Source organism: Meles meles, chromosome X, assembly GCF_922984935.1.
Source record: "Meles meles chromosome X, mMelMel3.1 paternal haplotype, whole genome shotgun sequence".
Taxonomy (NCBI): Eukaryota; Metazoa; Chordata; class Mammalia; order Carnivora; family Mustelidae; genus Meles; species Meles meles.
Window position 1 is genome coordinate 86,298,945 of NC_060087.1, and position 27,753 is coordinate 86,326,697.

General features: G+C 38.0%; 1 protein-coding gene across 2 annotated transcripts; it reads left to right on the forward strand.

The window, feature by feature from the left end:
- The first annotated feature begins 798 nt into the window (after window positions 1–798).
- On the forward strand, window positions 799–27,172 carry FAM199X (family with sequence similarity 199, X-linked). 2 transcript variants are annotated; one of them, XM_045995749.1, is made up of 6 exons: window positions 799–1,312; window positions 10,034–10,253; window positions 21,171–21,320; window positions 21,570–21,731; window positions 24,598–24,864; window positions 26,184–27,172. In XM_045995749.1, the coding sequence occupies exons 1-6, from the start codon at window positions 1,116–1,118 to the stop codon at window positions 26,352–26,354; spliced, it is 1,167 nt and encodes a 388-aa protein (XP_045851705.1). In that variant the 5' UTR covers window positions 799–1,115; the 3' UTR covers window positions 26,355–27,172. The 2 variants fall into 2 exon arrangements, with proteins under 2 accessions (XP_045851705.1, XP_045851706.1); XM_045995750.1 differs by having other exon boundaries at window positions 24,598–24,735.
- Window positions 27,173–27,753: the final 581 nt, after the last annotated feature.

Sequence of the window (27,753 nt, forward strand, 5' to 3'; positions counted from 1 at the left end):
GCAGAGAAAAGAGAAAGAGACAGGAAGATAGAATGGTATGTGACACCTAGTAAGCTGACTTAAATTGAACAAGCTAAGCGCCATAATATTCTTTCTACTGAAGCAATGACAGGAATATGTAAGACTCATTTGGGAGTCAGGGAAGGCTTCACAGAGGAGGTAACATTAGAGCTGGGGCTTTAAGGATTAGCAGGGGAGAACCGGCAGGGCATTCCAAGCAGAATGCATAATGGGAGCTAGAGCACAGAGCACAAAAGAGCACTACGTGTCCAGCAGCTCTGAATAGCTTGGTGGCTGTTATGTAGAATTCTCAGGGTTAGAAGATCAAGGGTGAAGCAGGGACTATCTTTTTTCTTACTTGGCCGATTTCCCCTACAGCTCATTGCACAGTGCTGGGCACACACTGCAGGAGCTCAATATAAATACTCACTGAATTGGGACAGGGTGGTCAAGTACGCTGGGAACCAGAGCATCTGGATTTTTTCTCACGCACTCGCAGTGTGACCTTGGCCAAGTCCCTTTCTCAGGGCTGCCGCTTGCTGCTTATTAAGCAGTTGTGGGTTTAAAAAAAAAAAAAAAAAACAGAGGTGGTTGGCCTGAAGCGCAGGGCCTTTCCAGCGCGAGGAACCCCAGATTCGACCCTTGGGCGGGCGGCGGTTCAATTCCTCCTCCGCTCCAGCAGGGGGCACAGGGAGCGGCTTCCCACCGCCTTTCTTCTCCAAGCGGGCGCCGGCGGATTGCAGCCCCTGCGAGCGGCGAGCGCGGTGGGCGGGGCGGGCCGGGTGGTGGCGGCGGCGGTGGCGGCGCGGCGCGGCGCTGCGCGGCGCTGACTGGGCTGGGCCGGGCAGCGGCCGCGACGGAGAGGGTTGTCGAGGCCACCGAGCCGCTGACGGGGTGGCCAGTCCGCCGCTGTGCCCTCTAGCAGCCTCTTAGCGCGGCCGGCATTCTCTGGGCGGCATCTGGCCTCGGCGCTCATCCTGTTAGCGAGCTACGGTGGGCACACCCCGGCGTGGCGGCGGCGGCGGCGGCGGCGGACAGGTTGGAGTGGGGGAAGGGGCAGGCGCGGGAGCAGCCCTGGGCCACAGAGGGAGCCCAAAGCCAGGCCGTCTCCAGCCATGTCCGACGAGACGTCGGCTACCACTTCATACGAGAAGTTTCTAACCCCCGAGGAGCCCTTCCCGCTTCTGGGACCCCCTCGCGGAGTGGGCACCTGCCCGAGCGAGGAGCCAGGCTGCCTGGACATCAGCGACTTCGGCTGCCAGCTTTCCTCTTGTCATCGCACGGATCCACTCCACCGCTTCCACACCAACAGGTATGAACCGTCGCTGAGGGCAGGGGCTAAGTGCCCACACCCCTGCCTCAAAAGGGAGAACGCTGGGTCCCTCCCAAACCTGGCGCTCCGCCTCGGGTCTGAGCTTCCATTCGTCCCCTCCCCCACCTTCCTCCGACCAGCGCTCCTACCCTGGCTGCTTCCCTGTCCCCCTCCCTATTTTCACTCCTGCCCTCCGATTTTCCTTTCGGCCGGCATTTTACTTGCTCCCTTTTCCCCATTCATCTTTTGACCATAGCGACGCCCCCCTTTCCCCTCCTGCCTCATCTGTGCCTGAAGAATCCCAAATCCGCACCTTCAGTTTTTAAAATGCATCCGTGTTTCCATCCACTCGAGAAAGTTTAACCCCTTCCATTTTCCGTACGCTCTAGAGATTTCGGATGACTCAAAACCATCTATGGTTCTTTTGAAAGATGGCATTTTGAAAGCTAAAGTTTTCAGTTTCCTGATTTTTAATCTTCCTCACAGCCCAATTTCCACTCTCACCCCAATTTTTTTTTTTGGTTAAGCTCCAGGAAACCAGACAGTCCTTTTTCCTCCTCCTTATGAACTCTTTGCTTTATGGCTTTAGGCCATGCCAAAATCTGTAAGCCTAGATCTGGAAGGTTCCTTCATGTAGCTTATCCCTTGGTTTGCTCCCCCAGTGGAGGGATGGAGCTAAGCTTAGGATGGGCTTGCTTATACAAATTTACTCAGGGTGCATCTCCTAACTGATTTTATTGAAGCTAGAGTGTTCTGGAGAATTCCCTCATGTAAGCATTTGAGTGTTATACCAAATGTGGGGGATGTGAAGATATTGTACACATAGCCCCAACCTAGAATATAGGTGGATATTGGAGAGAGATATACCAAGGCCTGGGAGGGTGTGTGGAGAACAAGGGAGGAGATGGGTTCAGCTATGGAAAATAATGGCATTGAATTAAGGAGTCTAGTTCTGATTTCTGATCCATGATATGAGCATGAACAAATCCTTCCACATTTTAATGTCTTTTGCATGCCCTCCCCCACCTCTTAAATCAGCTTACAGATTTACTGAGCTTCTACCAGGTACAGGCGGTGTGTAAGACATGATTCTTACCTAGAAGAAAAGTTAGAGTCTGTAAACCAGGTGTTATAGTTAAATAGACAGACAGTATAACACATTTGAAAAGGAAGTGGTAGTAAATTTGTTACGACTCTTCCAAATCTTCATTGCAAAAATGAGGAAACTGAGGCCCAGAGAGGAAAGACTAAGTTCAAGGTCATAAAACTGAGTTAGGCAAAGCCAAGATTACTTCTTTGGAGCCAGTGATGAAAACTGGAACAGAACTAATGGCTCAGATGTTATAAATGGTTGTTATAGTTTCTTAGACTAACTCGCAGAAGCTTACTTAACCTGCAATGTGATTATAACATGAGTGTGATGTATTTATGAAATCAAGTATGCTTAGGATTGTTTGCATTGGAAACAGTATAAAATCATACTTTTGCAACTGTTATTTAAGTTTTGCAGCACTGGAGCAAGTCCTATACACAGGGAAGTGAAATGATTCCAGAATTAGCCTGCTCCTATGATGAGGGCAAGGGAGTGGGGAAAGAGGCTAAGGGTAAGCACTGCCAAAATTGGTAGGGTGATGAAGAGTGAAGCAAGGAGAAGAATACATTTCTTACAGCTTGTTCTGTTCCTTTTTTTCCTTCCCATTTTTTTTTCTCCTGTGTTTTTCTATTCCTTTTCTAAGGCCAAGGTAAGGCCAAGGTAAGGCCAAGGTTGTTTTCCAGAATGGGGCAGTTAAGATGGAGGAGGTTCCTGTTCAACTCCAGTTTTCCCAAGTCAAACATTTTGTCTGCTTTTTAAAAACCTCTGTCTCCTACCCTACTTTTCTGAAGGCTTGGAATGGTACTAGAAGGTTTAATGTATTTTGCTTTGTACCCTTTTCAGCAGAGATTAGGGGAAGCAGAAGTAGCAATATTTACATCAGATGATGTTTTTGCCCTAGGTTACCTTGCTTTTTAAATCTTTTCTCATTCTGGAATGTTCTTTCCTATCTCTCCTCAAGATGGCATTTAAGAGGACCATATACTACCAGTCAGTTCTTTTCAGGGAGAAGCAAACAGCTAAGTCATGTATGTACGCAAAGTTTAGTTTACAAAATTCTTTTATTTTGGATTTGCATGTGTCATATCTTTTCTTCACATCAACAGTTCAAGCAGCAATTCAAAAACCAGATCTCTATAGTTGAGTATTGATATTCTGCTTGGGTTTAGTCATTATAAAACACATTTTATTGGAAACAAAAATCTTGTGAGTTGGTAGATACTTGGTTTACCTTTATCTTGGTTCTTCCTTGTTACCTGATAAGAAAACTGTGGAGCTTATTTAATGCCATTGATAAGAGCCTTATGATGATGGCAGTTTTGTGCCTGCTCATTTACTGGACTCTGGGCTATATTTTAAATCTTTGTTAACCAAGGGATTCAGGGCACCCTAGTTTATGGCCCTAAGTTTGAATGTTTATAATGTTCATATCAGAGTCACCTGTGACTTAGGATGATATATCATTACTCTAGGTTCTGTGGAAAATTACATGAACAGAGCCGCTTTCCTAAGAATTCACACATTCCTAGGAGTATCTTTTAGGATTTTATGACCCAGTTGCGTTTGTCTGGAAGTTTGGTAGAACAACATAAATTTTGATAAACCAAGAAACTTATTTTTTAAAGATGTATTTATTTTGAGAAAGAGTGTGCAAATGCCAGAGGGGGGAAGGAGCAGAAGGAGAGAAGAGAGAATCTCAAGCAGCCTCTGTGCTGAACCCGATGCAGGAATTGATCTCAACCTGAGATCATGACCTGAGCCAAAACCAAGAGTTGGACATCTAACCAACTGAGACACCCAGATGCCCCAATTATTTTTTAATTTAAATGTTAATACGGAATATATGTGGTGTGTAAGACATTTTTCTTTGGTTTTAGGACAGGATGTTTCTGATATAATTAGGGTTTTCTTTTAGCATTTGTCGATGGCAACCTCCACCATTATCAAAAAAGGAAGTCATTTACTAAATTGAAAAAATTATGATATTGGTAAGTGCTGTAATTAAATTGTGAGATGAAGGAGGTTAATATGAACTACCAGATGTGTTATTCTCTTCATCTTTTAGTAACACATCAGTACTTTCACATTGAATAATTGTGAAAAGTGAGAGGACAGTGTCTCACTTTTTCTTATTTTTTTAAAGATTTTATTTATTTATTTGAGAGAGTGAGAATGAGAGAGAGAGAGAGAGTGAGCATGAGAAGGGGCAGGGTCAGAAGGAGAATCAGACTCCCTGCCAAGCAGAGAGTCTGATGTGGGGACTTAGTCTTGGGACTCCAGGGTCATGACCTGAGCTGAAGGCAGTCGCTTAACCAATTGAGCCACCCAGGCACCCAGTGTCTCACTTCTGTACACCCTATTGGCAGGATAGGTTTCATTGTTGTTGTTTGCCTTGTTTAGTTTTTTCTTTTCCAAGAATAGAGATTTTTAGCTTCTTAGAAGCAGCCGACAGGAAAGGGAGAAATTGAAAATAAGAGAGAGTGTGAGATGACAGGAGATGGCTGGGATGAACTCAGAACATGAATGGAGTATTTATTCTTAGAAATTACATGGAATGTTTTTTACTTCCAAGATTATAGAGAGGGTAAGAGGGATGGATAATAATACCTAGACAATTGGGATGACTAGGAGGAGAGGTGAGAATTTGAGTATAGTGAAGGGATTGTGTTACCTGCTCTGACTTGGGGCCTTGATGGCCTGTTGTACTCCAAAGTTGTAGCAGAGGTTGGGGGTGACTATATGGGGATTTTGGCAGATAAGATTTGCAGATACATGTTCTTGACTTTACTTTTTTTTAAACTAAAATTTGGGCAGCAAGCCTAGTTTTTGCATTAAACTCCATTTCAATAGGATTCTTTTCAACGTTTTTCTTTTTTAAAGTAGAAAGTCTCCTTTGCAAATAATTTTATGGTTATAGCTAGGATCTTAGCATCAGGTAGCTTCCTCCTACTGGAAAAAGATATAAGGGCTTTGCAGATATGAATAGTTCAGTGTTGAGCACATGCACACAGTGGTCATTTATGACATATTTGAAACCAACAAAACAGTCTGAAAGAATCACTCTTAAATTTTTATTACAAAAGCTCACTTTAGAAAATTGGCGTATGCAGGGGTGTGTAGGTGGCTCAGTCGTTAAGTGTCTTTCTTCAGCTCAGGTCATGATCCCAGGTCCTGGGATCAAGCCCCACATCGGGCTCCCTGCTCAGTGAGAAGCCTGCTTCTTCCTCTCCCACTCCCCCTGCTTGTGTTCCCTCTCTGGCTGTTTCTCTCTGGCAAATAAATAAATAAATAAAATCCTTAAAAAATTTTTTTATTTGAGCGAGAGAACATGAGTGGGGGGGCATGAGGGCTCAATCCCAGGACCCTGGGATCCTGATCCGAGCCAAAGGCAGATGCTTAACTGACTGAGCCACCCAGGCGCCCCTGAAAATATAATTTTTTAAAAAAGATTTTATTTATTCTAGAGAGTGCAAGAGAATGTGTGAGTCGGGGGAGAGGCAGAGGGAGGGAGAGAATCTCAAGTAGTTACGCAGGGAGTGAGTGCACAGAACCCCCACAGGGTGGTGGGGGGCATCGTCTATCTCACAACCCTGAGATCATAGCCTGAGCCGAAATCAAAAGTCGAGCACCCGATTGACTGAGCCACCCAGGTGCCCCCTGAAAATATAATTTTTAATGATTAAGAAACACCATTATTTAGATATGTTATTTAATTATCCCCCACATTTGGGGGGCATTTCTTTTTCTTTGTTGGCTACTATAAATGATATTGTTTAGACATGTTTGGACATACATTTTTTTCCCAGTTTCGATCTGGGAAGTGATAGATTCCTGAAATGGCAATTACTGAATCCAAAGGAATGAACCGTTTTTTGAAATTCCTGATATATATATATCACATACATACACACATATACATACACGTGCGCGCGCGCGCGCACACACACACACACACACACACACACACACACACAGTACCAAATAATCTCACTGGCAGTGGATAAAAGTACTACCTGCTTTGTTTTTGTTCACATTACCTTAAAGTCATAATAACAGTATTTGGAAATTATAATAGAATTTAAAAAAATCTCTAGTAGTAAAAATATTATTTTTCTATTTTGTAAATGATTGGTTTGAATGATGGTATGAACCCAGTGTTCTTACCACTGTTAATTTTTAATAAAGGAAAAAGAAAAAGAAACAAAAGCTTCTAAGAATATCCAGAATCCTGTTAAATCTGTTACAAAGTCATGGACCTAGAAAACTGAGAAACATACTGATTTTCCTCTATTTTAAGAGCCCAAAACCAAGCAAATTCCTGTCTTGTCAGTGATCTAGTCTTTTTTTTTAAGATTTTATTTATTTATTTATTTGACAGAGATCACAAGTAGGCAGAGAGGCAGGCAGAGAGAGAAGGAAGCAGGCTTCCTGCTGAGCAGAGAGCCTGATGTGGGGCTGGATCCCAGGACCCTGGGATCATGACTTGAGCCAAAGGCAGAGGCTTTAACCCACTGAGCCACCCAGGTGCCCCGTGTGATCTAGTCTTTTGAAAAGGAAAGTCATTTCCTGTCTTGTCAGTCATCTAGTCTTTTGAAAAGAAAGTCATTATTAGTCATGGAGGGAAGCACATTTCTACTGAATGTTTTCAAGCTCAGAAAAAAATTTTCATAAAAAAATTATCTAACAGCTTTTCCTACCACATAACACAGTACTTGGCCCATAGGAGAGACTAAATGTTTGTTGTGTGGGTGAATGAATAAAGATTGAAAAAGCTCACAAGCAATTTGAAGACACAATAGAAAAAAAATTGCACAGAATACAACATAGATGATGGTTTACTAGGTCTATAAGAATGATTATCATTTTTTAGCTTTTATATTCCCTTATTGTACATCCTGAAAAATTTGGTTAATTCTACTAGGTTTGTTGATTTTTTTTTTTTAATATGAGGATACTGCCTGCCTAGGAAGCATGTGATGAAACTAGGTAATATTACAAGGTATTCTAAGATGTTAGATGAGTTTTAGATTTTGCCTATTTAACAAAGCATATTGACATCCGTACTGATAGTTACTAAACCATAAAAGTTTAGAGAGTGTGTGTCTGTGTGTGTTTTCATCCTTTAAAATATTCTACATTTAGCTCAAAGGAAGAAGTGCCATAAAAATGTCAAATTGCCTAAATTTTGTAAATCAAGAACTTTGAAGTTAAGATTAATAGTACAAAATAAGATGGGGGGGAGTTAAAAAATGAAAAACATGGTTCAAGAAAAAAATGGATTTAATGAGGATGAGAAACAACCTAGTAATAGGGAAGTAACAGGATTTTCTTCAGGAAGTCATTATTTCAGTACCTTATTAGTATCAGATATACTAAATAATTATCTTAAGGATTAATTCCCTAGACTGCTGCCTAAGCAATGAAGATTATCTTGTTAATAGTATGAAGCTAGTGGAAATTCACAAAAGAAAACAGATTTGTAGATTTCAAGACAAAAGTAAGCCTGCAAAAAATACCACAAGCAAAGTGTTAATATTCTTAATGCATCAAGAACTCATAAAATCAGTAAAGAAAACATTAACACAGAAAATCACTAGGACATTTTAAACATTTTAAAATTTGATCTTGGAGCACCTGGGTGGCTCAGTGGGTTAAAGCCTCTGCCTTTGGCTCAGGTCATGATCCCAGCGTCCTGGGATCGAGCCCTGCGTCAGGCTCTTGCTCAGCAGGGAGCCTGCTTCCTCGCCTCTCTCTGCCTGCCTCTCTGCCTACTTGTGATCTCTATCTGTCAAATAAATAATTAAAAATCTTTTAAAAATAATAAAATTTGATCTTGCCAGTAATTGAGAAATAAAAGTTGATATAAAAAAATTTTTTTTTTCCAGGATGCCTGGGTGGCTCAGTCAGTTAGGCATCTGCCGTCTGCTCAGGTCATGATCCAGGGTCCTGGGATTGAATTCTGTGTTGGGCTCCTTGCTCAGTAGGAAGCCTGTCTCTCCCCCTGCCTGTTCTCACTCTCTCTCTAACAAATAAATAAATAAGATCTTTTTAAAAAATGTTTTTTCCCCCTGTCAGATAGGTCAAACTTTAAAAATTAAAATTCTACTGCTGTTAAGGTTGTGGTGAAATGAGCATGTTTTATATACTGCTTCAGGGAGTGTAGTTGGTGCAGCGTTTCAGAAGGGCATTTAATGAAGTATGATAAGACATTTAGAAGTGGTCATATTCTTTGACTCAGTACTTTCAAGTAATCTATCCTGAAAGATTATATATATTTTGATAAATAATTAGAAACAAAAAAGTTCATCTTGGTATTATATGTAATACCAAAAAAAATGGAAGCAGCCTGGATATTATTGAAGGAATAAGATTAAGTAAATCATGAGACTTTTTAATTAGTGGAATGTTATATAGGCATGAAAATGTTTTCAAGTAATAGTCACAGGGAAATGTTTAATATATAATAAGTGAAGAAAGCAGGATACTAAAATATGTGTATATGTGTGTGTGTTTGTGCATACATGTGTGCAGAATGCTGATTCTATAAAAGATATACATGCACGTACCAAAATACTATGGATTAGTTATTGTTGGGTAATGGAACTGCTCGTTTATCACTCCTTTCTTATTCCAACGTCTTTGCAATGATCTTGTATAGCATTGATACATAAAAGTTATTTAAACATGCTTTGAACTTCTGTATACTTTTTGCTTTTCTCTTGCCCTGCTGTGGCTACCATCTTCCTTTAGTAGTAGTAGTAATAATGGGAATAATAATAATAATAATAATATAATAACAACAACAACAACTAACGTGTATTGAGCACTTTTTATTCTAAGACTTCTGTATGCATTCCTGTGTAATCTTCATAATAACTCTTGAAGATGAGAATTCAGGCTTGAAGACACTGTTTTGCTTAAGATCAAGCAGCAGTCAAACGACAGCAAAATTTGAAGTCAGTCTGACTTCAGAGTGTATTCATAATCACTATGCTATATGTGTTGTTTATACATGAAGATGTTTTACTTTATTCTTAATTTAGACATAATTTTCTTTTTTAAAAGATTTTATGTATTTGTCAGAGACAGAGAGAGAGAGTACACAAGTAGGGGGAGAGGCAGGCAGAGGGAGAAGCAGACTCCCCATTGAGCCAGGAGCCTGATACGGGACTCCATCCTAGGACCCTGGGATCATGACCTGAGCCGAAGGCACATGTTTAACCAACCGAGTCACCCACGCAGCCCTAGATACAATTTTCTTTTAAAATATTTTATTATACAAATTTTTAGACAAATACAAGAGTAAAGGGAATAGTGTAATGAACCTCATATATCCATCACCCAGCTTAACAGTTATTCACATATGGCAGTGTGTTTTATAGCACTCTTCATTCCTTATTCCCCTTATTATTTTGTGAAAAATCCCAAGTATATTTCATTCATAAATGTTTTAGTATACATCTTTAAAAGATAAGGGCTCCTTTGAAAATAATCACAATATCATTGTCATACCTAAAAAATATATTTACATTCTTCATAAATGTCTTGAATGTATCTCCTATTAATATCTTAAAATTGTGTGGATTCTGGAGTTCCTGTTGTGATTTCTATTGTGTTGTGTTTTTAAGGTGGAATTTAACTTCTTGTGGAACAAGTGTTGCCAGCTCAGAATGCAGTGAGGAGCTATTTTCATCAGTTTCTGTTGGAGATCAAGATGATTGCTATTCTCTGTTAGATGATCAAGACTTCACTTCTTTTGATTTATTCCCTGAGGGGAGTGTCTGCAGTGATGTCTCTTCTTCTATTAGCACATACTGGGATTGGTCAGATAGCGAGTTTGAATGGCAGGTAGGTTTGGTTTTTTCCCCCTTTTATTACCATTATTACTCCATAAATAGAATAATGAATTTGTATTTTGATATTTTCATCCCTGGCAACATTAAGAATTAGATGGAATATGTATCCTTTTTTTGCTAATGTATAATTTAGGCTTTCTGATACTATAGATACCCTTTTGTGGATTTTCATGTGATTTAATACTTGTATAATGTTCCCATTAGTATATATCATCAGTACTTTTCTACACATGCATCCAAGCAACTGTGTTCTTCCTACATTTATAGTAAATAGCCTTTGTGTCCTTATGGACACAATATCCTTGCATCAGGGTTATGTTCTGTATATCTAAGATCACAAACCACTGTGATGTATATATTAGTATTATCATTAGTGTATATCATCAGTACTTTTCTACACATGCATCCAAGCAACTATTAGTATATATATCCCATTAGTATATATCATTAGTATATATTAGTATATAGCATCAGTACTTTTCTACACATGCATCCAGCAACTGTGTTCTTCCTGCATTTATAGTAAATAGCCTTTATGTCCTTATGGACACAATATCCTTGCATCAGAGTTATGTTCTATATATCTAAGATCACAAACCACTGTTAACATAAAAACATAAGCTTTGGTTCTGTTGTCAGAAATATAATTTCTCATTTTGTAATCTCTTCATAGTAGAGCTGTTTTCTGCCCTACAGTGTTTTGTGTATATAGCATATATGCCATGTAAAATGGCTTTGTGGTAAATTGTTTGGAAATTCTGCTTTATAATGAGTGCAGTCTATCAGAAAATATAAATCATGTTATTGCAACATCCATTTTCTGATTGTAAAAGACAGTAACATTTGAGAAAGCTTTCCTTGCATATAGCTAATGTTAATATTCAACAGATACTTGAATGCCTGCTATGTTTGAAAGCCATCCAAATCTTGGAAGTTAAATTCCAAAGGAGGAACCAAATATTATTTTATTTCAGACATTTTCTTATTAAAATAGGAAGACAGACTGGCATGACATTAAAAATAATTCTCCAAGTCCCACTCTGCTGTGGTTACCACTGTTAAGGGCTTGTGCAGATACAAGTATGTTTGTACAGTGTTAAAAACACACAAATGGAATCATATTTCAGCCAGTTTGGCCCTTTGCTTTTTTGCAACTAACATCTCATTCTTTTCAATAGCTATATCACAATTTATTTAATCTATTCTCTAATAATGAATATTTAGATTAGTTTCAGTTTTTTCTTGTTATAAAAATGCAACACTGAAAATTGAGTTTTTATTTTATTTTTTTTTAAAGATTTTATTTATTTATTTGACAGAGAGAGAGGTCACAAGTAGGCAGAGAGGCAGGCAGAGAGAGAGGAGGAAGCAGGCTCCCTGCAGAGCAGAGAGCCCGATGCAGGGGTCGATCCCAGGACCCTGAGATCATGACCTGAGCCGGAGGCAGTGGCCTAATCCACTGAGCCACCCAGGCGCCCCTGAAAATTGAATTTTTAAAGAGGAAAAAATAATCTAAAACACCTCTTTTTATATTTTATATTATTTCAGATGTTTCTATTTTATGTACAGTTGTAAATATGATTTGCATAAAAATTAAAATATTTTTAGCCTTTAAAAATTGAGATAAAATTTGCCATTTTGATAATTTTAAAGTGTATAATTCAGTGATTTCTTTAATATATTCACAGTGTTGTACAGCCATCACAACTGTTTAATTCAGGTACATTTCCATCACTCTAAAAAGAAATCCATACCTGTTAGCAGATACTACCAATTCCTCCCTGCCTCCATCACCTCCATCACCTGGCATCCACTAATCTACTTTCTCTATGGGTGTGCATTTTTACATATCATACAAATGTACTCATATGTGTCTGACTTCTTTCATTTGGCATGTTTTCAAGGTTCATCCATGTTTTAGTGTGTCACAGTACTTCATTTCTGTCTTAGCTTACCTGCTATAACAAATACCATAGACTGGGTAGCTTAAACAACAAACATTTATTTCTCACAGCTCTAGAGGCTAAACGTCCAAGGTCAGAATACCATAATGGTCAGATTCTGGTAAGGATCCTTTTCCTGGTTTCCATATGGCTGCTTTTTGTTTTATCTTCACATGGAGAGGGGAGAGAGAGCGAACTGTGCTCTCTTCATCCCCTTATAATTATGGTCACCAATCCCATCATGGGGGGTCTACCCTCGTGTAAATGTAATTATCACCCAAAGCCCTACCCCCAGATCCTCCAAACTGAGGACTAGGGCTTCAAGATAGGGATTTGGTGGTGGTGGTGTAGGGAGGGTGCACACATTCAGTCCACACCAATTCCTTTTCATTGCTGAATAGATACGGACACATCACATTTTGTTTATCCATTCATCTGCTGATGGTTGGTTTCCAGTTTGCGGCTATTATGAAATACTGCTGTGAACATTCAGATATAAGTTTTTATATGGATGTATCTTTTTTATTATTGAAGTAAAGTTGACATACTGTGGATGTGTATTTGTAATTCTTTTGTACATACACTTAGGAGTGGAATTGCTGAGTCATGTGATAACTTTATGTTTAACTTTTTGAGGAGCTTCCAAAGTGGCTATACCATTTTACATTTCCACCAGCAATGTATGAAACTTCTAATTTCTCCATGTCCTTGCCAAAACTTAGTATTGTATGTCTTTTTGATGACAACCATGCTACTGTATATAAAGGGGTATTTCATTTTGGTTTTAATTTGCATTTCCCTAATGAGTAATGATGTTGAGCATCTTTTCATGTACTTATTTTTCATATGCTTGCTGGTGATTGGTGTTCTTTTTTGGAAAAATGCCTATTCAAATCCTTAGCCCATTTTTAATTTGTGTTGTCTTTTATTGTTGAAAGAGTTCTTTATATGTTATGGCTACTAGACCCTTACACATGATTCACAAAAGATCTTCCCTTTCCTGTGGGTTGTCTTTTTGCTTGATACTGTCCTTTGACACACAAAAGGTTTTAATTTTAGTAATGTTCCGTTTATTTTTTCTTTTAATTCTGTGCTTATGATGTCATATTTTAAAAAACCATTGCTTAATCCAAGGTCATACAGATTTTCACCTGTTTCCTTCTTAGAGTTTTATAGTTTTAGTTTTTACACCTAGTCTTTGAACGTTTTTGAGGTTTTTTTTGTATATGGGAGACGATGGGGGTACAAATTCATTCTTTTGCATGTAGATATTCAGTTGTCCCAACACCATTTGTTGAAAAGACTATATATTCATTGCTTATTGAATGGTCTTGGTACCCTTGTGGAAATGAATTGGTCATAGATGAGTGGTTTATTTCTGGACTGTCGATTCTGTCCCATTAATATGTATGTCTATCCTTATGCCAGTACCGCACTGTTTTAATTGCTCTAGCTTTATAGTAAAGTTTGCAATCAGGAAGCATGAGGTTTTTTGTTCTTCTTTATTAAGATTGTTTTGGCTATTGGGGATCCCTTCTGCAATTCCACATGAGTTTTAGAATCAGGCTGTCCATTTCTGCAAAAAGGGCAGTTAGAATTTTGGTAGGGATTGCATCAAATCTGTTATTTTTAGTTTCCAAGCCTTGTACTTCCTTGGTTCAATTTATTCCTACATATTTTATTCCTTTGATGCTGTAGAAAATGGAATTGTTTTCTTAATTTCATTTTTGCATTGTTCATTGCTAGTGTCTAGAAATAAAACTGATTTTTGTATATTGATTTTTTTTATCCTACCACTTTGCTGAACTCATTTGTTAGCTTAAATGATTATTTTTCTCTGTGTGGATTCTTTAGAGTTTCTGTGTTTTAAATCTTGTCATCTGTGAATAGAGATAGGCTTTCTTCTTCCTTTCTAGTCTGGGTAGCTCTTTCTTTCCTTGCTTAGCTCCCCTGGCTAGATGAATAGAAGTTGCAGAAATGGGCATCCTTGTCTTTTCTGATCTTAAGAGAGAAGCATTCAGTTTTTCACCATTGAGCATAATGGTAGCTGTAGGTTTTTCCTAAATGCCTCTCATCATATTAAGGAATTTCCCTTCTACTCCTAGTTTGTTCGTTATTTTTATCTGAAAGAACTATTTAGATTTTGTCAAAATGCTTTTTCTGCATTTATTGAGATGATCATGATGTACTACATTGACTTTTGTATGTTGACCCACCCTTATGTTCCTGGAATAAATCTGAATTGGTCATGTTTTATGTTCTTTTTAATATGCTGCTGCATTTCATTTGTTAGTATTTTGTTGAGAATTTTTGCATCTGCATTCATAAGGGATATTGGTCTGTAGATTTCTTGTGATGCCTTTGTATTGCTTTGGCGTCATAGAATGGGTTAGGAAGTATTCCCTTCTCTTCTGGATAATGTACTGTAATACAGTTTTCTCATTTAACATATAAACTTTTTCATGACCTTCATAATAACTCTTTTAGTGACTGTATAATATTCCTGGTACTATTTCTGGCACAATACTATTCCTGGTGCCAGAAATTGTGAGACCATTCCCCTTTTACATCTGTTTCAAATTTTTTTCTAGTACTGTAACACAGCAGTAAACATCTTTGTGTGGTTACCTTTTTATTCTATGCCTCATTTTTTTAAGTGCACACTTTGTATTTAAAATCAGATTGTGCTGAGTGAAATAAGTCAAGCAGAGAGAGTCAATTATCATATAGTTTCATTTATTTGTGGAGCATAAGGAATAACACGAGGACATTGGGAGATGGAGAGGAGAAGAGAGTTGGGGGAATTGGAGGTGGAGACGAACCATGAGAGACTGAACTCTGAAAAACAATCTTAGGGTTTTGGAGGGGCGGGGGGCGGTGGGAGGTTGGGGGAGTCTGGTGGTGGGTATTATGGAGGGCACGTATTGCATGGAGCACTGGGTGTGGTGCATAAATAGTGAATTCTGGAACACTGAAAGAAATTGAAAAAATAAATAAAAAATAAAAATAAAATCAGACTACTACAAAGATTCTTTTTTTTTAAAAGATTTTATTTATTTATTTGACAGAGAGAGATCACAAGTAGGCAGAGAGGCAGGCAGAGGGGGTGGGGGAAGCAGGCTCCCTGCTGAGCAGAGAGCCCGATGTGGGGCTCGATCCCAGGACCCCGGGACCATGACCTGAGCTGAAAGCAGAGGCTTTAACCCACTGAGCCACCCACGCGCCCCTACTACAAAGATTCTTAATAAAGATAATGGATGGAGTTCTGATAATTTTGAGAATTATTTTTTCTGATTATTTTCTTTGATTTAGAGTTCTTATCTATAATGTTACAAAGTGGCAGATGTTTTTTAATTTTAATTGCTGACTTCTTTACTCATTTCATGAATAGTTAAAGTGGAAAACTATCCCCAACCACTCTATTAATGTACATGACTGACTAGAACATTGGAATAAAAATGAGGCCTGCCTTAGTAATGTGTTTCCCCACTTCTGAAAGTGGAGTGTGGGTACTCTGTTACCATGGATATTTGCTATTTAAATATTCTGAAAGGTTTAAAATGATCTCTTGTCTTTGTGGGACCTGGTAATGACGTGCAGTAAATTATCCAAGAAGAAAATTACAAATTATGTGTTAGGATTAATATAGATTAAAATCGTTAACTATAACTTAAAAATTCCTAGTACCTCTCTTGTGATTAAAAACTACATTTAGGGGCACCTGGGTGGCTCAGTGGGTTAAGCCTCTGCCTTCACCTCAGGTCATGATCCTAAGGTCCTGGGATGGAGCCCCGCATCAGGCTCTCTGCCTGCCTCTCTACCTGCTTGCAATCACTGTCTGTCAAATTAAAAAAAAATCTTTTAAAAAAACTACATTTAGGGGCACCTGGGTGGCTCAGTGGGTTAAAGCCTCTGCCTTCGGCTCAGGTCGTGATCCCAGGGTCCTGGGATCAAGCCCCACATCGGGCTCTCTCCTCCATGGGGAGCCTGCTTCCTCCTCTCTCTGCCTGCCTCTCTGCCTAGTTGTGATTTCTCTCTGTCAAATAAATAAAATATTAAAAAAAAAAAAAAAGATTAAAAAAAAAAAAAAAACTACATTTAAATTTTTTAAACAGATGTTTCAGTTACTACTAAAGTAAATATAAAGGATTCATGGATTTTCTGGGAAGAAAAATACTAACTACTTGATAAGGCAGGATTTTAACCTTATAGTGAAGTAGCATCAAAGCATTTTGCTTTTTTAATAGTCTTCTTTGCTTGCAGTCCTTTTATTATTAAAGCTCTATTTGACTAGTGTTAGAGCTTGAGAAATTATTTTACTGTTGAGCAGGGAACCATAGAAAATTTAAAGAGTGAGTAATTCAGCTGTCACACTTGAAACCTAAAGGTGCAATTTGAAACTACACATCAGTTGTTACAGAAATGAGCTTACTCATAAAATTTTGCTGCATACTGCAGAAGATATGGCAGAGGTTTGATTTAATTTTCCCTACTTGTCACAATTACTGATTATAATATATACTAAATGTTATTGTCCATGAAAAATATGGAATAAGAATTATTAAACATTTTTAGCTTGAGATATAAAATGGGAAATTGTTTGTCTAATAAATATACAGGAGCTCGTACAGTTAATTCTGATGTACATCTGCAGCTCTGATCCTGTATCTCCAGTTGACTGCTAGACATTTCCACTTGGATGACCTTATTATTTCATGTAGCTATTATCTGATGCCGAGTCCTTGATCAGTAATGTAACTTCCAATTACAGTGTTTCCATGGAAAAAAATAGACTCCGCTTTGTGACATGTCTTACAGTGTAGTGAAAAATGAGTGTTGTCATTTTGAAGGACATTTGCACTTGATTCTTTCATTATCACTACAAACTTTCCATATTCAATTGTGTTCTCTCATTCCATACTACCTTCAAGGCAAGACATCCCAGCATAGTTGAAAGCACCAGGCTTGTGTTCCACTTTGGATACTGGCACTAGTCATATAACCCTCCCTAGACATCATTTTCGCTTATTTGTAGAATGAGGGTGTTGGACTAGAAGATCTATAATATTGCCTCAGGTGTCTTGCTATAGAAAATTGAAGTCTTTTAAGTGCATTACCCTGTATGAGTTGTATGACTGAAATGTGGCCAGTTTTCTTCTGGTTTCGGCATATGGTCATCTGACTATCATCCATTCAGTTATCAAACAGCCTTGTCAGGGCATCTGGCTGTCTCAGTCAGAAGAGCATGCGACTCTTGATCCCAGGGTTGTGAGTTTGAGCACCATGTTCTGTGTTGAAATAACTTAAAAATAAAATCTTATAAAAAGCCTTGTAAATCATTTTTCATTTGAAATTTCCCTATTTATTCTCATTTTTCTTCACGTTTTTTGTTTATCTTAGTCTAAGTCTAGATCAAATAAGAACTTCCTGTCTGATTTCCAGGCTTTCCTTATTCTGTTTTGTCCCTGTACTGCTTTTTAAAATTTTTTTTCCTTTCTCTTTTTTCTTTTTTTTAATTTCAGCGTAACAGAAGTCATTGTTTTTGCACCACACCCAGTGCTCCATGCAATTAAGGAGTGTCCTCCTTAATACCCACCACCTGGCTCCCCCAACCTCCCACCCCCACCCCTTCAGAACCCTCAGATTGTTTTTCAGAGTCCATAGTCTCTCATGGTTCACCTCCCCCTCCAATTTCCCTCAACTCCCTTCTCCTCTCCATCTCCCTGTGTCCTCCATGTTATTTGTTACGCTCCACAAATAAGTGAAACCATATGATAATTGACTCTCTCTGCTTGACTTATTTCACTCAGCATAATCTCTTCCAGTCCCGTCCATGTTGATACAAAAGTTCTGACGGAGGCGTAATACTCCATAGTGTATATGGACCACATCTTCCTTATGCATTCGTCCATTGAAGGGCATCTTGGTTCTTTCCACAATTTGGCGACCGTGACCATTGCTGCTATAAACATTGGGGTACAGATGGCCCTTCTTTTCACTACATCTGTATCTTTGGGGTAAATACCCAGTCCTATAGTGCTTTTTAACTCATCTTCCCTGAAGACTAATTTCATCAAGTTACTTCTACTTAGAAAATGTTACTGGCCTACTTCTGCATATCATGTAACAGCTTGTTCATCCACTGAGCTTTCAGTCCCCTAGCACTGATTTTCTGTTTTAATTATATTAGTCTCCTTATCCTCAACCTACTTTTTAAAAAAAATTGTGGTTTTACCAAGTTATTCTCCTTACTTGAATGCCTTCTCCTTTGAGAACTATTGAGAATTCTCCTTACTTGAATGCCTTCTCCTTTTGCACATTCTGTGATTCTGAGAGTACCTTGTGAAATTTCAGCCACTTTAGCAATATGTGGCATTCTCTAATGGCTTATGCTACCTTTTATTAGGGTAGAAAACAATGGAAAGAGATAGGAAAAGGAAGACATCTGTTTATTGAGTGTTGCCTTGTGCCAGGCCTATCACCTCATTTAAATTTCTCAACAATCCTTTGAGATGGGTGACATTAACCATAACTCTGGGGCTCAAAGAAGCAAACTAACCTCCACAGGATTACATGGCTAGTGAGCATCAGAACTGGGATTTCAACTCTGGCATATTTTCACTTCTCCCTGAAAAAAAAAAATAGCCAAAGAACCACTAGTTGCCCTCTTTACCCCACCCCCACCTCCAACATACACATAAACAGAACCAAAGGCACAAATGTAAGTGCTTAACATATACTCTGTTAACTAGCAGATGTTCACTAAAGATTTAGGTGGAAATTGTTCTTAAATTTTGAGAGTATACATATTTTGATAGTGCCATTACCTAATATATCAAAGGAGCTTGAAGTAGGGGAGGACTTTCATCAGATACGGACTGTTTCATTTTGTTTTAGGAACCCAGGGAGCTCTTTATGTAGTAGTGTTGCGATTTGAAGTCTTTCAAAAGGAAAATAGCAAAATATTTTCTTTTTTTGACATTAAAGACTGAACGATGGCCTTCATCTATGCATTCAGCAATCATGCTTTCATGACACAACTAGATATAATAGATTACATCAAGGCTAAGAGTGAATGAACAATTAAAGCAGTGTTAATGAGATTTTTAACAGAAGTCATACAAATTTTTGGTAGTCATTTATATACTTGAACTCATTAGTGACTGTTAAAATGAAAATGTGGTTTTTAATAGTAGTAGCTTAGACAATTTCATTCTAAGCATTATGGTCACCTTGCATGGTGATCAACCCAATTTTTGTATCTTTGTTTGTTAGTCCCTTCTGTACAATTGATTCCCCATTGCCTGGTCCCCTTGTAGCTCTTCTAAGCTTTAATCCTGCAGCTTTAACTCACTGCTAGATATTTCTGTTGATGACCTGTCATTTCAAACCTGGCATTTGTCGTTTGGTATTTTGTCTAATTGTATGTTTGTGTTATAGTATTATCTTCCCCAGTAGAGTATAAAGTTTTTGTATAAGGACCATGACTTAAAATCCTTTGACTCCTCTGTACCTATTAATGAATGCTCCAGGGAGAGTAGGAGACCAGATGTGTGTGATTGCAATAATCTTCATGGCTAAAGTAGCTTTTCTCTTTTGGTAACTTCAAAAGCCTAGTAATCATCCAGAGTTCAGCTGCAATTGGAATGGACAACAACAACAAAAAGGTAGTATTTTGTACCTTGTAAAAATGAAAGCATTATATTTGAAAATTATGTACTCCTTGTAGAAGAAATTATGTTTCTGATGAATGACTTAAACTTATTTGTTTATTTTTAGAAGTTTATTTAAGTATCTCTCTACACCCAGTGTGGGGCTGAAACTCACCACCCTGAGATCAAGTGTTGCATGTTCCTCCATCCAAGCCAGCCAGGTGTTCCTAAACACATTTATTTAAAATTAAACCCATTCTGACTTTTGGAGGTGATAGATATGTTTTTTACCTTGATTGTGGTGATGGTTTTATGGTTGTATGCATATGTCCAAAGTTCTCAAATTATATATATTAGATATATACTCTTCTTTGCATCATTTACAACTCAAGATAGCTGGTAAAAAAAATGAAATCCATTCTGTTTTTTTTTTTTTAAGGGGAATTTTTTTTTAATTTAACAGACAGATCACAAGTAGGCAGAGAGGCAGGCAGAGAGAGAGGAGGAAGCAGGCTCCTCATTGAGCAGAGAGCCTGATGCGGGGCTCGATCCCAGGATCCCGGGACCATGACCTGAGCTGAAGGCAGAGGCCTCAACCCACTGAGCTACCCAGGCGCCCCATTCTAACTGGTTTTTATTAGGCAGTGTAAAATTTTAGCACATTTATTTGGTGTTCATCTCACTTTAAATAGATTTTCTGTGTATCAGACTTGCTTGCTTTTCTCCTTGGTCTACATGTTGTCTCAGCATTTTTCTAATTTTTCTAAAAGTTTTTCTAATTTTTCTAATACTTCTGATCTTTAAAGTGGTTTGCTCTGTATTAACAGCATATTTTAAATTATTTTAATTGCCTTATTGTTGATGCTGAGTTGAGCACAAGGGCCATGGTTTATTTGTCTTTATATTGACAGTGTCTCCAGCATAGTGTTGGGCAAAGAGCCAGGTCATGGCAGATCACTCTCATCTCCTGAGATGGAGACCACTGTTCCTCATTCATCATGCTCTGTGAGCCCTAGCCTACATTCACATTGTGAATTAAAAACCCTAAGGGTGATTGACTCTTAAGTTAGCATTTTATTAACAAGTCTTGATTATGATTTTCAGCTTTTGGAAAATATCTCATTGAATAAATGACTGTAATACAAAGACTTGATATTGCTGCTTTGTCTAAAATAGGAGTGAAACAGAATTAATGTCTTCTCTTTCTGTATTTGTCATTAAAAAGTCACTTTAATCAATATGAAATATGTTGTGGGATTTAAAATGTATTTTTGAAAAATTGTGCTTTTCCTACCCCTTCTTATTTTTATAAAGTTACCAGGCAGTGACATTGCCAGTGGGAGTGATGTACTTTCTGATGTCATACCCAGTATTCCGAGTTCACCTTGCCTGCTTCCTAAAAAGAAAAATAAGCACCGGAATTTAGATGAACTTCCTTGGAGTGCAATGACAAACGATGAGCAGGTAGGGATCTTGATGTTCTTAATTGAAAGCATATATGTGGAGACTCTGGGAAGCTCAATGTATTGCCTATATAAAGCTACTGGGTAAATGTGGATTGCTTTGTACAATCTGAGTGGGGGCTTTAACTGTTTTGTGGGGAACAAATATCACGTTAAATGCTTTTGATATTTGAAACACATTATAAATGACACACTAAAATATTAGAGGTTTTGGCACTGATCTTGTTTATTATAATTTTTCATCACATAGGTGGAATATATTGAGTATCTGAGTCGTAAAGTCAGTACAGAGATGGGTCTTCGGGAGCAACTTGATATTATAAAAATAATTGATCCTTCTGCTCAAATTTCCCCTACAGACAGTGAGTTTATTATTGAGCTTAACTGTCTCACAGATGAAAAACTTAAGCAGGTATGTAAAGAAAATACAAATTTTACAGCTGTTAAGAAAATCATTATTTTAAAGTATGTAGATTTGAATAATATTTTAAAATACACAAATAATTAAGGTCCAAATCACTGCTGTGAAATGTAATATGGGAAAAATGGTGGCAGTAATTGAGAGCACATGGATGTAAGGTTTTAGGTACATCTCACCTGGCAGTGCCTTTCTGGGATCATGTGGATCTAGAACCTTCTTTTTAGTTGTGTAGGCTTTGCAACTTAATTTTACCCCTTAAGTGGTGGTTATGCTATTTATTTATTCTAATTCACCTTAAAAAAGAGTGATTGACAGAATCAGAATACTGATTATTGAGGGCTATCTATACTAGAGTGAACATCTGAATTGGGGGATTTGAGTTGTCTTATGAAGTAATTGAAGCTGGTTAGGGTAAAATGTAATTTTCCTTTTGCTATGCTGAAATATACATTGCTGGTGTCTTCTAAATAGTCTGTACTGCTCTATTTTTTTTTTTGGTACATAGTTGAATGAATACTTATGTTCTCATTTTTTAAAAGTTTTGCATTTATCATCATTTATAAAAATTTTATTTCAGTATTTCTCTCAACAGGTATACTATAATTTTCTACATTCCAGCTCATTTTTCAATAGTATTGAAATCGGACCATCCATTTGAAGACAGTTACCATGGGCCCCTAGCTAAGATTTAGGAAACAATCTTAGATATAATCAGCAACTTACTTAAATCATATTGAGACCTTTTAAAAAATGCCCAATTGATTTAAGGTTAATTTCTCTGAGCGGTTTTTTTTTTTTTTTTTTTTTTAAGATTTATTTATTTGAGAGAGAGCGAGCAGCGGGTGGGGCAGTGGGAGGAGAAAGAAACCAGCAGAGGGCATGCTCAGTGCAGAGCCTAACTCAAGACTTGATATCATGACCCTGAGATCATGACCTGAGCTAAAATCAAGAGTTGGACACTTAACCAACTGCCACACAGGCGCCCCCAAGTTTTACTTTCTTATAATCCTAAATTCTGGCTATAGCCTTCCATTTGCTGATTATATTTTATATGTTTTAAAATAAAGCTCCATAATATATATTCTGTAGTTTTGAACACTGTCAATTTTTCTGGTACTTGTTTCTACATTTTAGAGATTTCTCTCATCCTTTATAGTCTACTTATGTATCTCTCTAGCACTTATTTATTTATTTAACAATATTAAGTATCTATTAAATATTAGGATACAAAACATTTTAAAAATGACCTTGTCTTCACAGAGCCTACAACTCAAGAAAGAGCCAAACAGATCAACCTAGTTTATAGTCCAGGTTCACAAGTCTGTATTCAATAAATGTTATTTTTATTTCTTTGTAATTAGTCTTTTATTGTCACTATTATTTAAGCATCTCTTACAATCCAAGTTCTTTTTTTGGTACATTCATCAAAAGCAAGAAATTCACATAGATACAGTACTATTAAATAATCTACAGACTCTATTTAGGTTACACCAGTTTTTCAGCTAATGTCTTTTTTTTAAAGATTTTATTTATTTGACAGACAGAGATCACAAGTAGGCAGAGAGGCAGGCAGAGAGAGAGGAGGGAAAGCAGGCTCCCGCTGAGCAGAGAGCCCTATGTGGGGCTTGATTCCAGGACCCTGGGATCATGACCTGAACTGGAGGCAGAGGCTTTAACCCACTGAGCCACCCAAGTGCCCCTAAGCTTATGTCTTGTTTTATCCCAGGATCCAATCCAATATTTTTTTTTACAGTTTTTATTTAAATCCCAGTTAGTTAACATACAGTGTAATATTAGTTTCAGGTGTACAGTTGAGTGATTCAACACCTACATACAATACCCTGTGCTCCTCATAAGTGCCCTCCTTAATTCCCATCACCTATTTAACTGATCTCCTCACCCTCCTCCCCTCTGGTAACGATCAGTGTATACTCTATAGTTAAGAGTCTATTTCTTGGTTTTCTCTCTCACTCTTTTATTCCCTATGCTCACTTATCTTGTTTCTTAAATTCCATGTATGAGTGAAATCATATGGTATTTGTCTTCCTCTGACTTATTTCACTTAGCATAATACTCTCTAGCTCCATCCATGTCATTGCAAATGGCAAGATTTCATTATTTTTGATGGCTGAGCAATACTCTATTATATAGATACATACTCCATCTTCTTTATCCATTCATCGGTTGATGGACATTTGGGCTCTTTCCATAATTTGGCTGCTGTTGATAATGCTGGTTTAAACATGGTGGGGGAGCATGTATCCTTTCAAATTAGTATTTTTGTATTCTTTGGGTAAATACCTGGTAGCACAATTGCTAGATCATGGGGTAGCCCCATTTTTAGCTTTTGGTTGCAACTCCATACTGTTTTCCAGAATGGCTGCATTAGTTTGCATTCCCAACAGTGCAGGAGGGTTCCCCTTTCTCCACATCCTCACCAACACCTGGTGTTTCTTGTGTTGTTGATTTTAGCCATTCTGACAGGTGTGAGGTGATACCTCTTTGTAGGTTTTTTGTAAGAGATTTTTATTTATTTGAGGGAGAGAGTGAGCAAAGGAGAGAGAGAGAAAGCACAGCAAGGGGGAGGAGCAGAGGGAGAAGTAGACTCCCCACTGAGCAGGGAGCCCAGATCGGTGCTCCATCCCAAGACTCCAGGATAATGACCTGAACTGAAGGCACACCATTAACTGACTGAGCCACCCAGACGCTGTTCATTGTAGTTTTGATTTGCATTTCCCTGATGAATACATCTGTAGCACTTCTGATAATGTCTTACATTATGTACAATATTCTTTTTGCCAGTATTTTGAGGGAGAATATTGAGGAATGACACTGACCAGTTTTTGTGTATTCCAAGGTCAGAAACTATATCAAGGAGCATAGCCCTCGCCAGCGGCCTGCAAGAGAGGCCTGGAAGAGAAGCAACTTTAGTTGTGCAAGCACCAGTGGAGTGAGCGGGGCCAGTGCCAGTGCCAGCAGCAGCAGTGCCAGCATGGTCAGTTCTGCAAGCAGCAGTGGGTCCAGTGTTGGAAACTCTGCTTCAAACTCCAGTGCCAACATGAGTCGAGCACACAGTGACAGCAACTTGTCTGCAAGTGCAGCAGAGCGGATTCGGGATTCAAAAGTAAAATGTCTAATCAATACAAAACTTTACCTTTCAATATTAACATTAGTACTCCTTCGTATAAATTTCTTGAAGAGTTAAAATTATCTTGCTCTCTGAGTGCCTGTGGGTTTTGGCTTTAATTGAACAAGCAGGATAGTCTGCTATTGAGTAAAGCCCTTCCGGCTGAGTGCTTTGAAATACTGTTTTGACCCACAGCTGTATCACATTCAATTTTAACTGATTTTTGTGTCTTTTTTAAGTAAGATAAATTGATGGAAATAGTGAGTGAGTCTCAAGATTGCAGTACTGAATGCAACTCACTACTGAGCGGATCTCACTATGTTCCTGATGTTGCTGTCTATTAGCTCCTAAGAATGTTCTGCATGTCGTGCGCGTGCGTGCATGGGTGCACGCATGTGTGTGGGTATTAAATGTTTTCTTAGTGTTTTAATCTTGAATGTTTGTTCTTAGATCTTTTAAAAATATAATAACACCTCTAATTTCTTTCTATTTACAGTTGAAGAATTCTTTGTAATACTTTTGGGGCACATAAAAAAATAGGGAGGTTTAATAAGTGTTTTTAGAATGGTTTTGTGATGCTTAGGTAAGTTTGGTTCCTTGCAGTGGTGACAGTTTGGAGCCAACTTAAGGATAAAAAAGGTATCTCTATAACTCTTAATGGAACCCAGTGGGTGACTAGGAGATACACATTCCTTCCTTCCCTGGCTCTTACCAAAGTAGCAGAAACATAGCCAGCTTTGTTGGTTGCCAGGGGATTCCTCTGGATATGTGGTCATTCCTTTTTTTCCATCAGTTTACCACTGACAAGGAATGGAGTACCCACTGGGTTTCTAATGGGCTTTTAAGATGGTATTTGCCTAATGGGGAAAAGACATGATTCTTTCCCAGCCATTGTAAAATTGCTAGTACTTTTGGATGGAAAAACACCTTAAAAGTGTAAGCATTAGAGATATTGGCAACGTTCTCTACATTGGTATTCAGTATTGTTTATTATGTGTTCACTCTGCAGTTACACCAATGTACCTTAATTTTCTAAAAAAAAAAAGGCTTTGAAATGACTGATTATCCATAACTAGGCAAAATGATCAGGTTTCAGTTCTTCCTAAGATTCACGGGTCAAATACCATAAAAATAGAATCTTGAAGAATCATTTCCCAGTCTAAGCCAATGGCTCATTTACTGGAACCAGGATCATCCTGCAGAGGAATTTGGACATCTCCAGAGATTCTGAAAATACAGAATTTGATCCATAAAATGTTCTGGGGTGGATATGCCAGAACTGATTCTTACTGATTTAGAAATTTTTATTTTGACAGAAGCGATCCAAGCAGCGGAAGTTACAGCAGAAGGCTTTACGCAAGAGGCAGCTGAAAGAGCAGAGGCAGGCTCGGAAGGAGAGGCTCAGTGGGCTCTTTCTTAATGAAGAAGTGCTGTCCTTGAAAGTGACTGAGGAAGACCACGAAGCAGATGTAGATGTTTTGATGTAATAAGGGTGAATTTATCAGCGTTCTAAGTATTTAAGTATTCTACCCTTTTATTTGTTTACATGCATCTTGACCAAACTTTTGGTTAGGGCTGTGCTGATGTACTATTAATAATTTAGGCCAGTGGTTCTCAGCAGGTGGTCCCCGGACCAGCAGCTTCAGCATCACCTGAGAAGTTGTTGGAAATGCATACTACCAGGCCCCATTTCAAATGCAGTGAATCAGAAACCATGGGGGAGGGGTGCCCAGCATTGTGTTTTAACAAGCACCAGGTTATTCTGCTGTACCCAGCTCTCATTTAAAGAACCACTAATTTAGTAAATGTCTTGACTATTTAGACTTTAGGGTGGTTTAAGTGGGCTTTATCAAGAACTAGTACTTTTACAGTTTAGGAAATTTCAAGGTACTGCTGGCAAGTAGTTTATTATATCAGTATAGGTACATACATAGTGATCTTAATTCCGTTTCCTTTTTAATGCTACAGTTCCTTAGTTTGCTTTTTCTAAAGGGCCATAGTATAATTCTCAATTCCTAGTGAAAATCTTTTTTTGAGGTTGTGGGGATCGGGTGTGGATTGCTGTTTACAATAGTGCCTTCATTAGGTTTAGTTCTGTTTCATTTGTTATTAACTTAAAAAATAACAGGCCCTAATGTCTTTCCTGTTAGGTTTGTTTGTTTTTCACTTTATGTAAATTTAGAATCCTATTGTAAGTGATGACTACTGATGAAATAATGTTACTAGTAGTTGAACTTTAGACTTGATGCTATATTGATTAATATTCAAATGGAGAAAGCAAATAAACAAAACCGATTCTGTTTTTCTGCTGCTTTTTGAAATTTTAGGCTGTGAAGCTGTCTCAGAGGCAGAAACTATGTCTTTTCTTTTTGTAGGTCATTTTTTTTCCCAGCACAGATCTAATTTTTAAATATTTGGTATAGTAGCTTCTGGCATGTGAACAGGTTAATGTTCAAAGTTAAAGAAAACCCTTATAGTTCTCCTGAACTTCTCTATAAATCACTTAGAAATACACAGAGCAGTGAGATATAGAAAAGAAACTGTAGCTTGTTGGTTATTAATAGAAGTCTAATTTTAGATGTGAAATCATGGAGTTTCTTTAAATGTTTTCATGGAGAGTTTGTTATCATGAATATTAGAAGTAGTGTGATTCCTTTTCTTCTGCCACATGTTAAGTGTCTTTAAACATTAACATGGGTTAAAGAAGATGGAAACTGATACTACTGACAATCAAGCTGCTTTCTGACTTCCATGATTTTCTTTTTATTGTGGATAACTTGGGAGGAAATCGTGAGTCTGTAGAAGGAGTTGTAATCAATATTTTTTTAAACTCTAGAGTCAAAGATTGATAGGATTTTTACTTTTTTTTAACTTTATCATATCAAG

Excerpts from the sequence above, each read along its gene's own strand:
- FAM199X (XM_045995749.1), top strand. The coding sequence starts at position 1,116 with ATGTCCGACGAGACGTCGGCTACCACTTCATACGAGAAGTTTCTAACC. Across the intron at positions 10,254-21,170 it reads ATAGCGAGTTTGAATGGCAG|TTACCAGGCAGTGACATTGC; the intron begins GTAGGTTTGGTT and ends ATTTTTATAAAG. Across the intron at positions 21,321-21,569 it reads CAATGACAAACGATGAGCAG|GTGGAATATATTGAGTATCT; the intron begins GTAGGGATCTTG and ends TTCATCACATAG.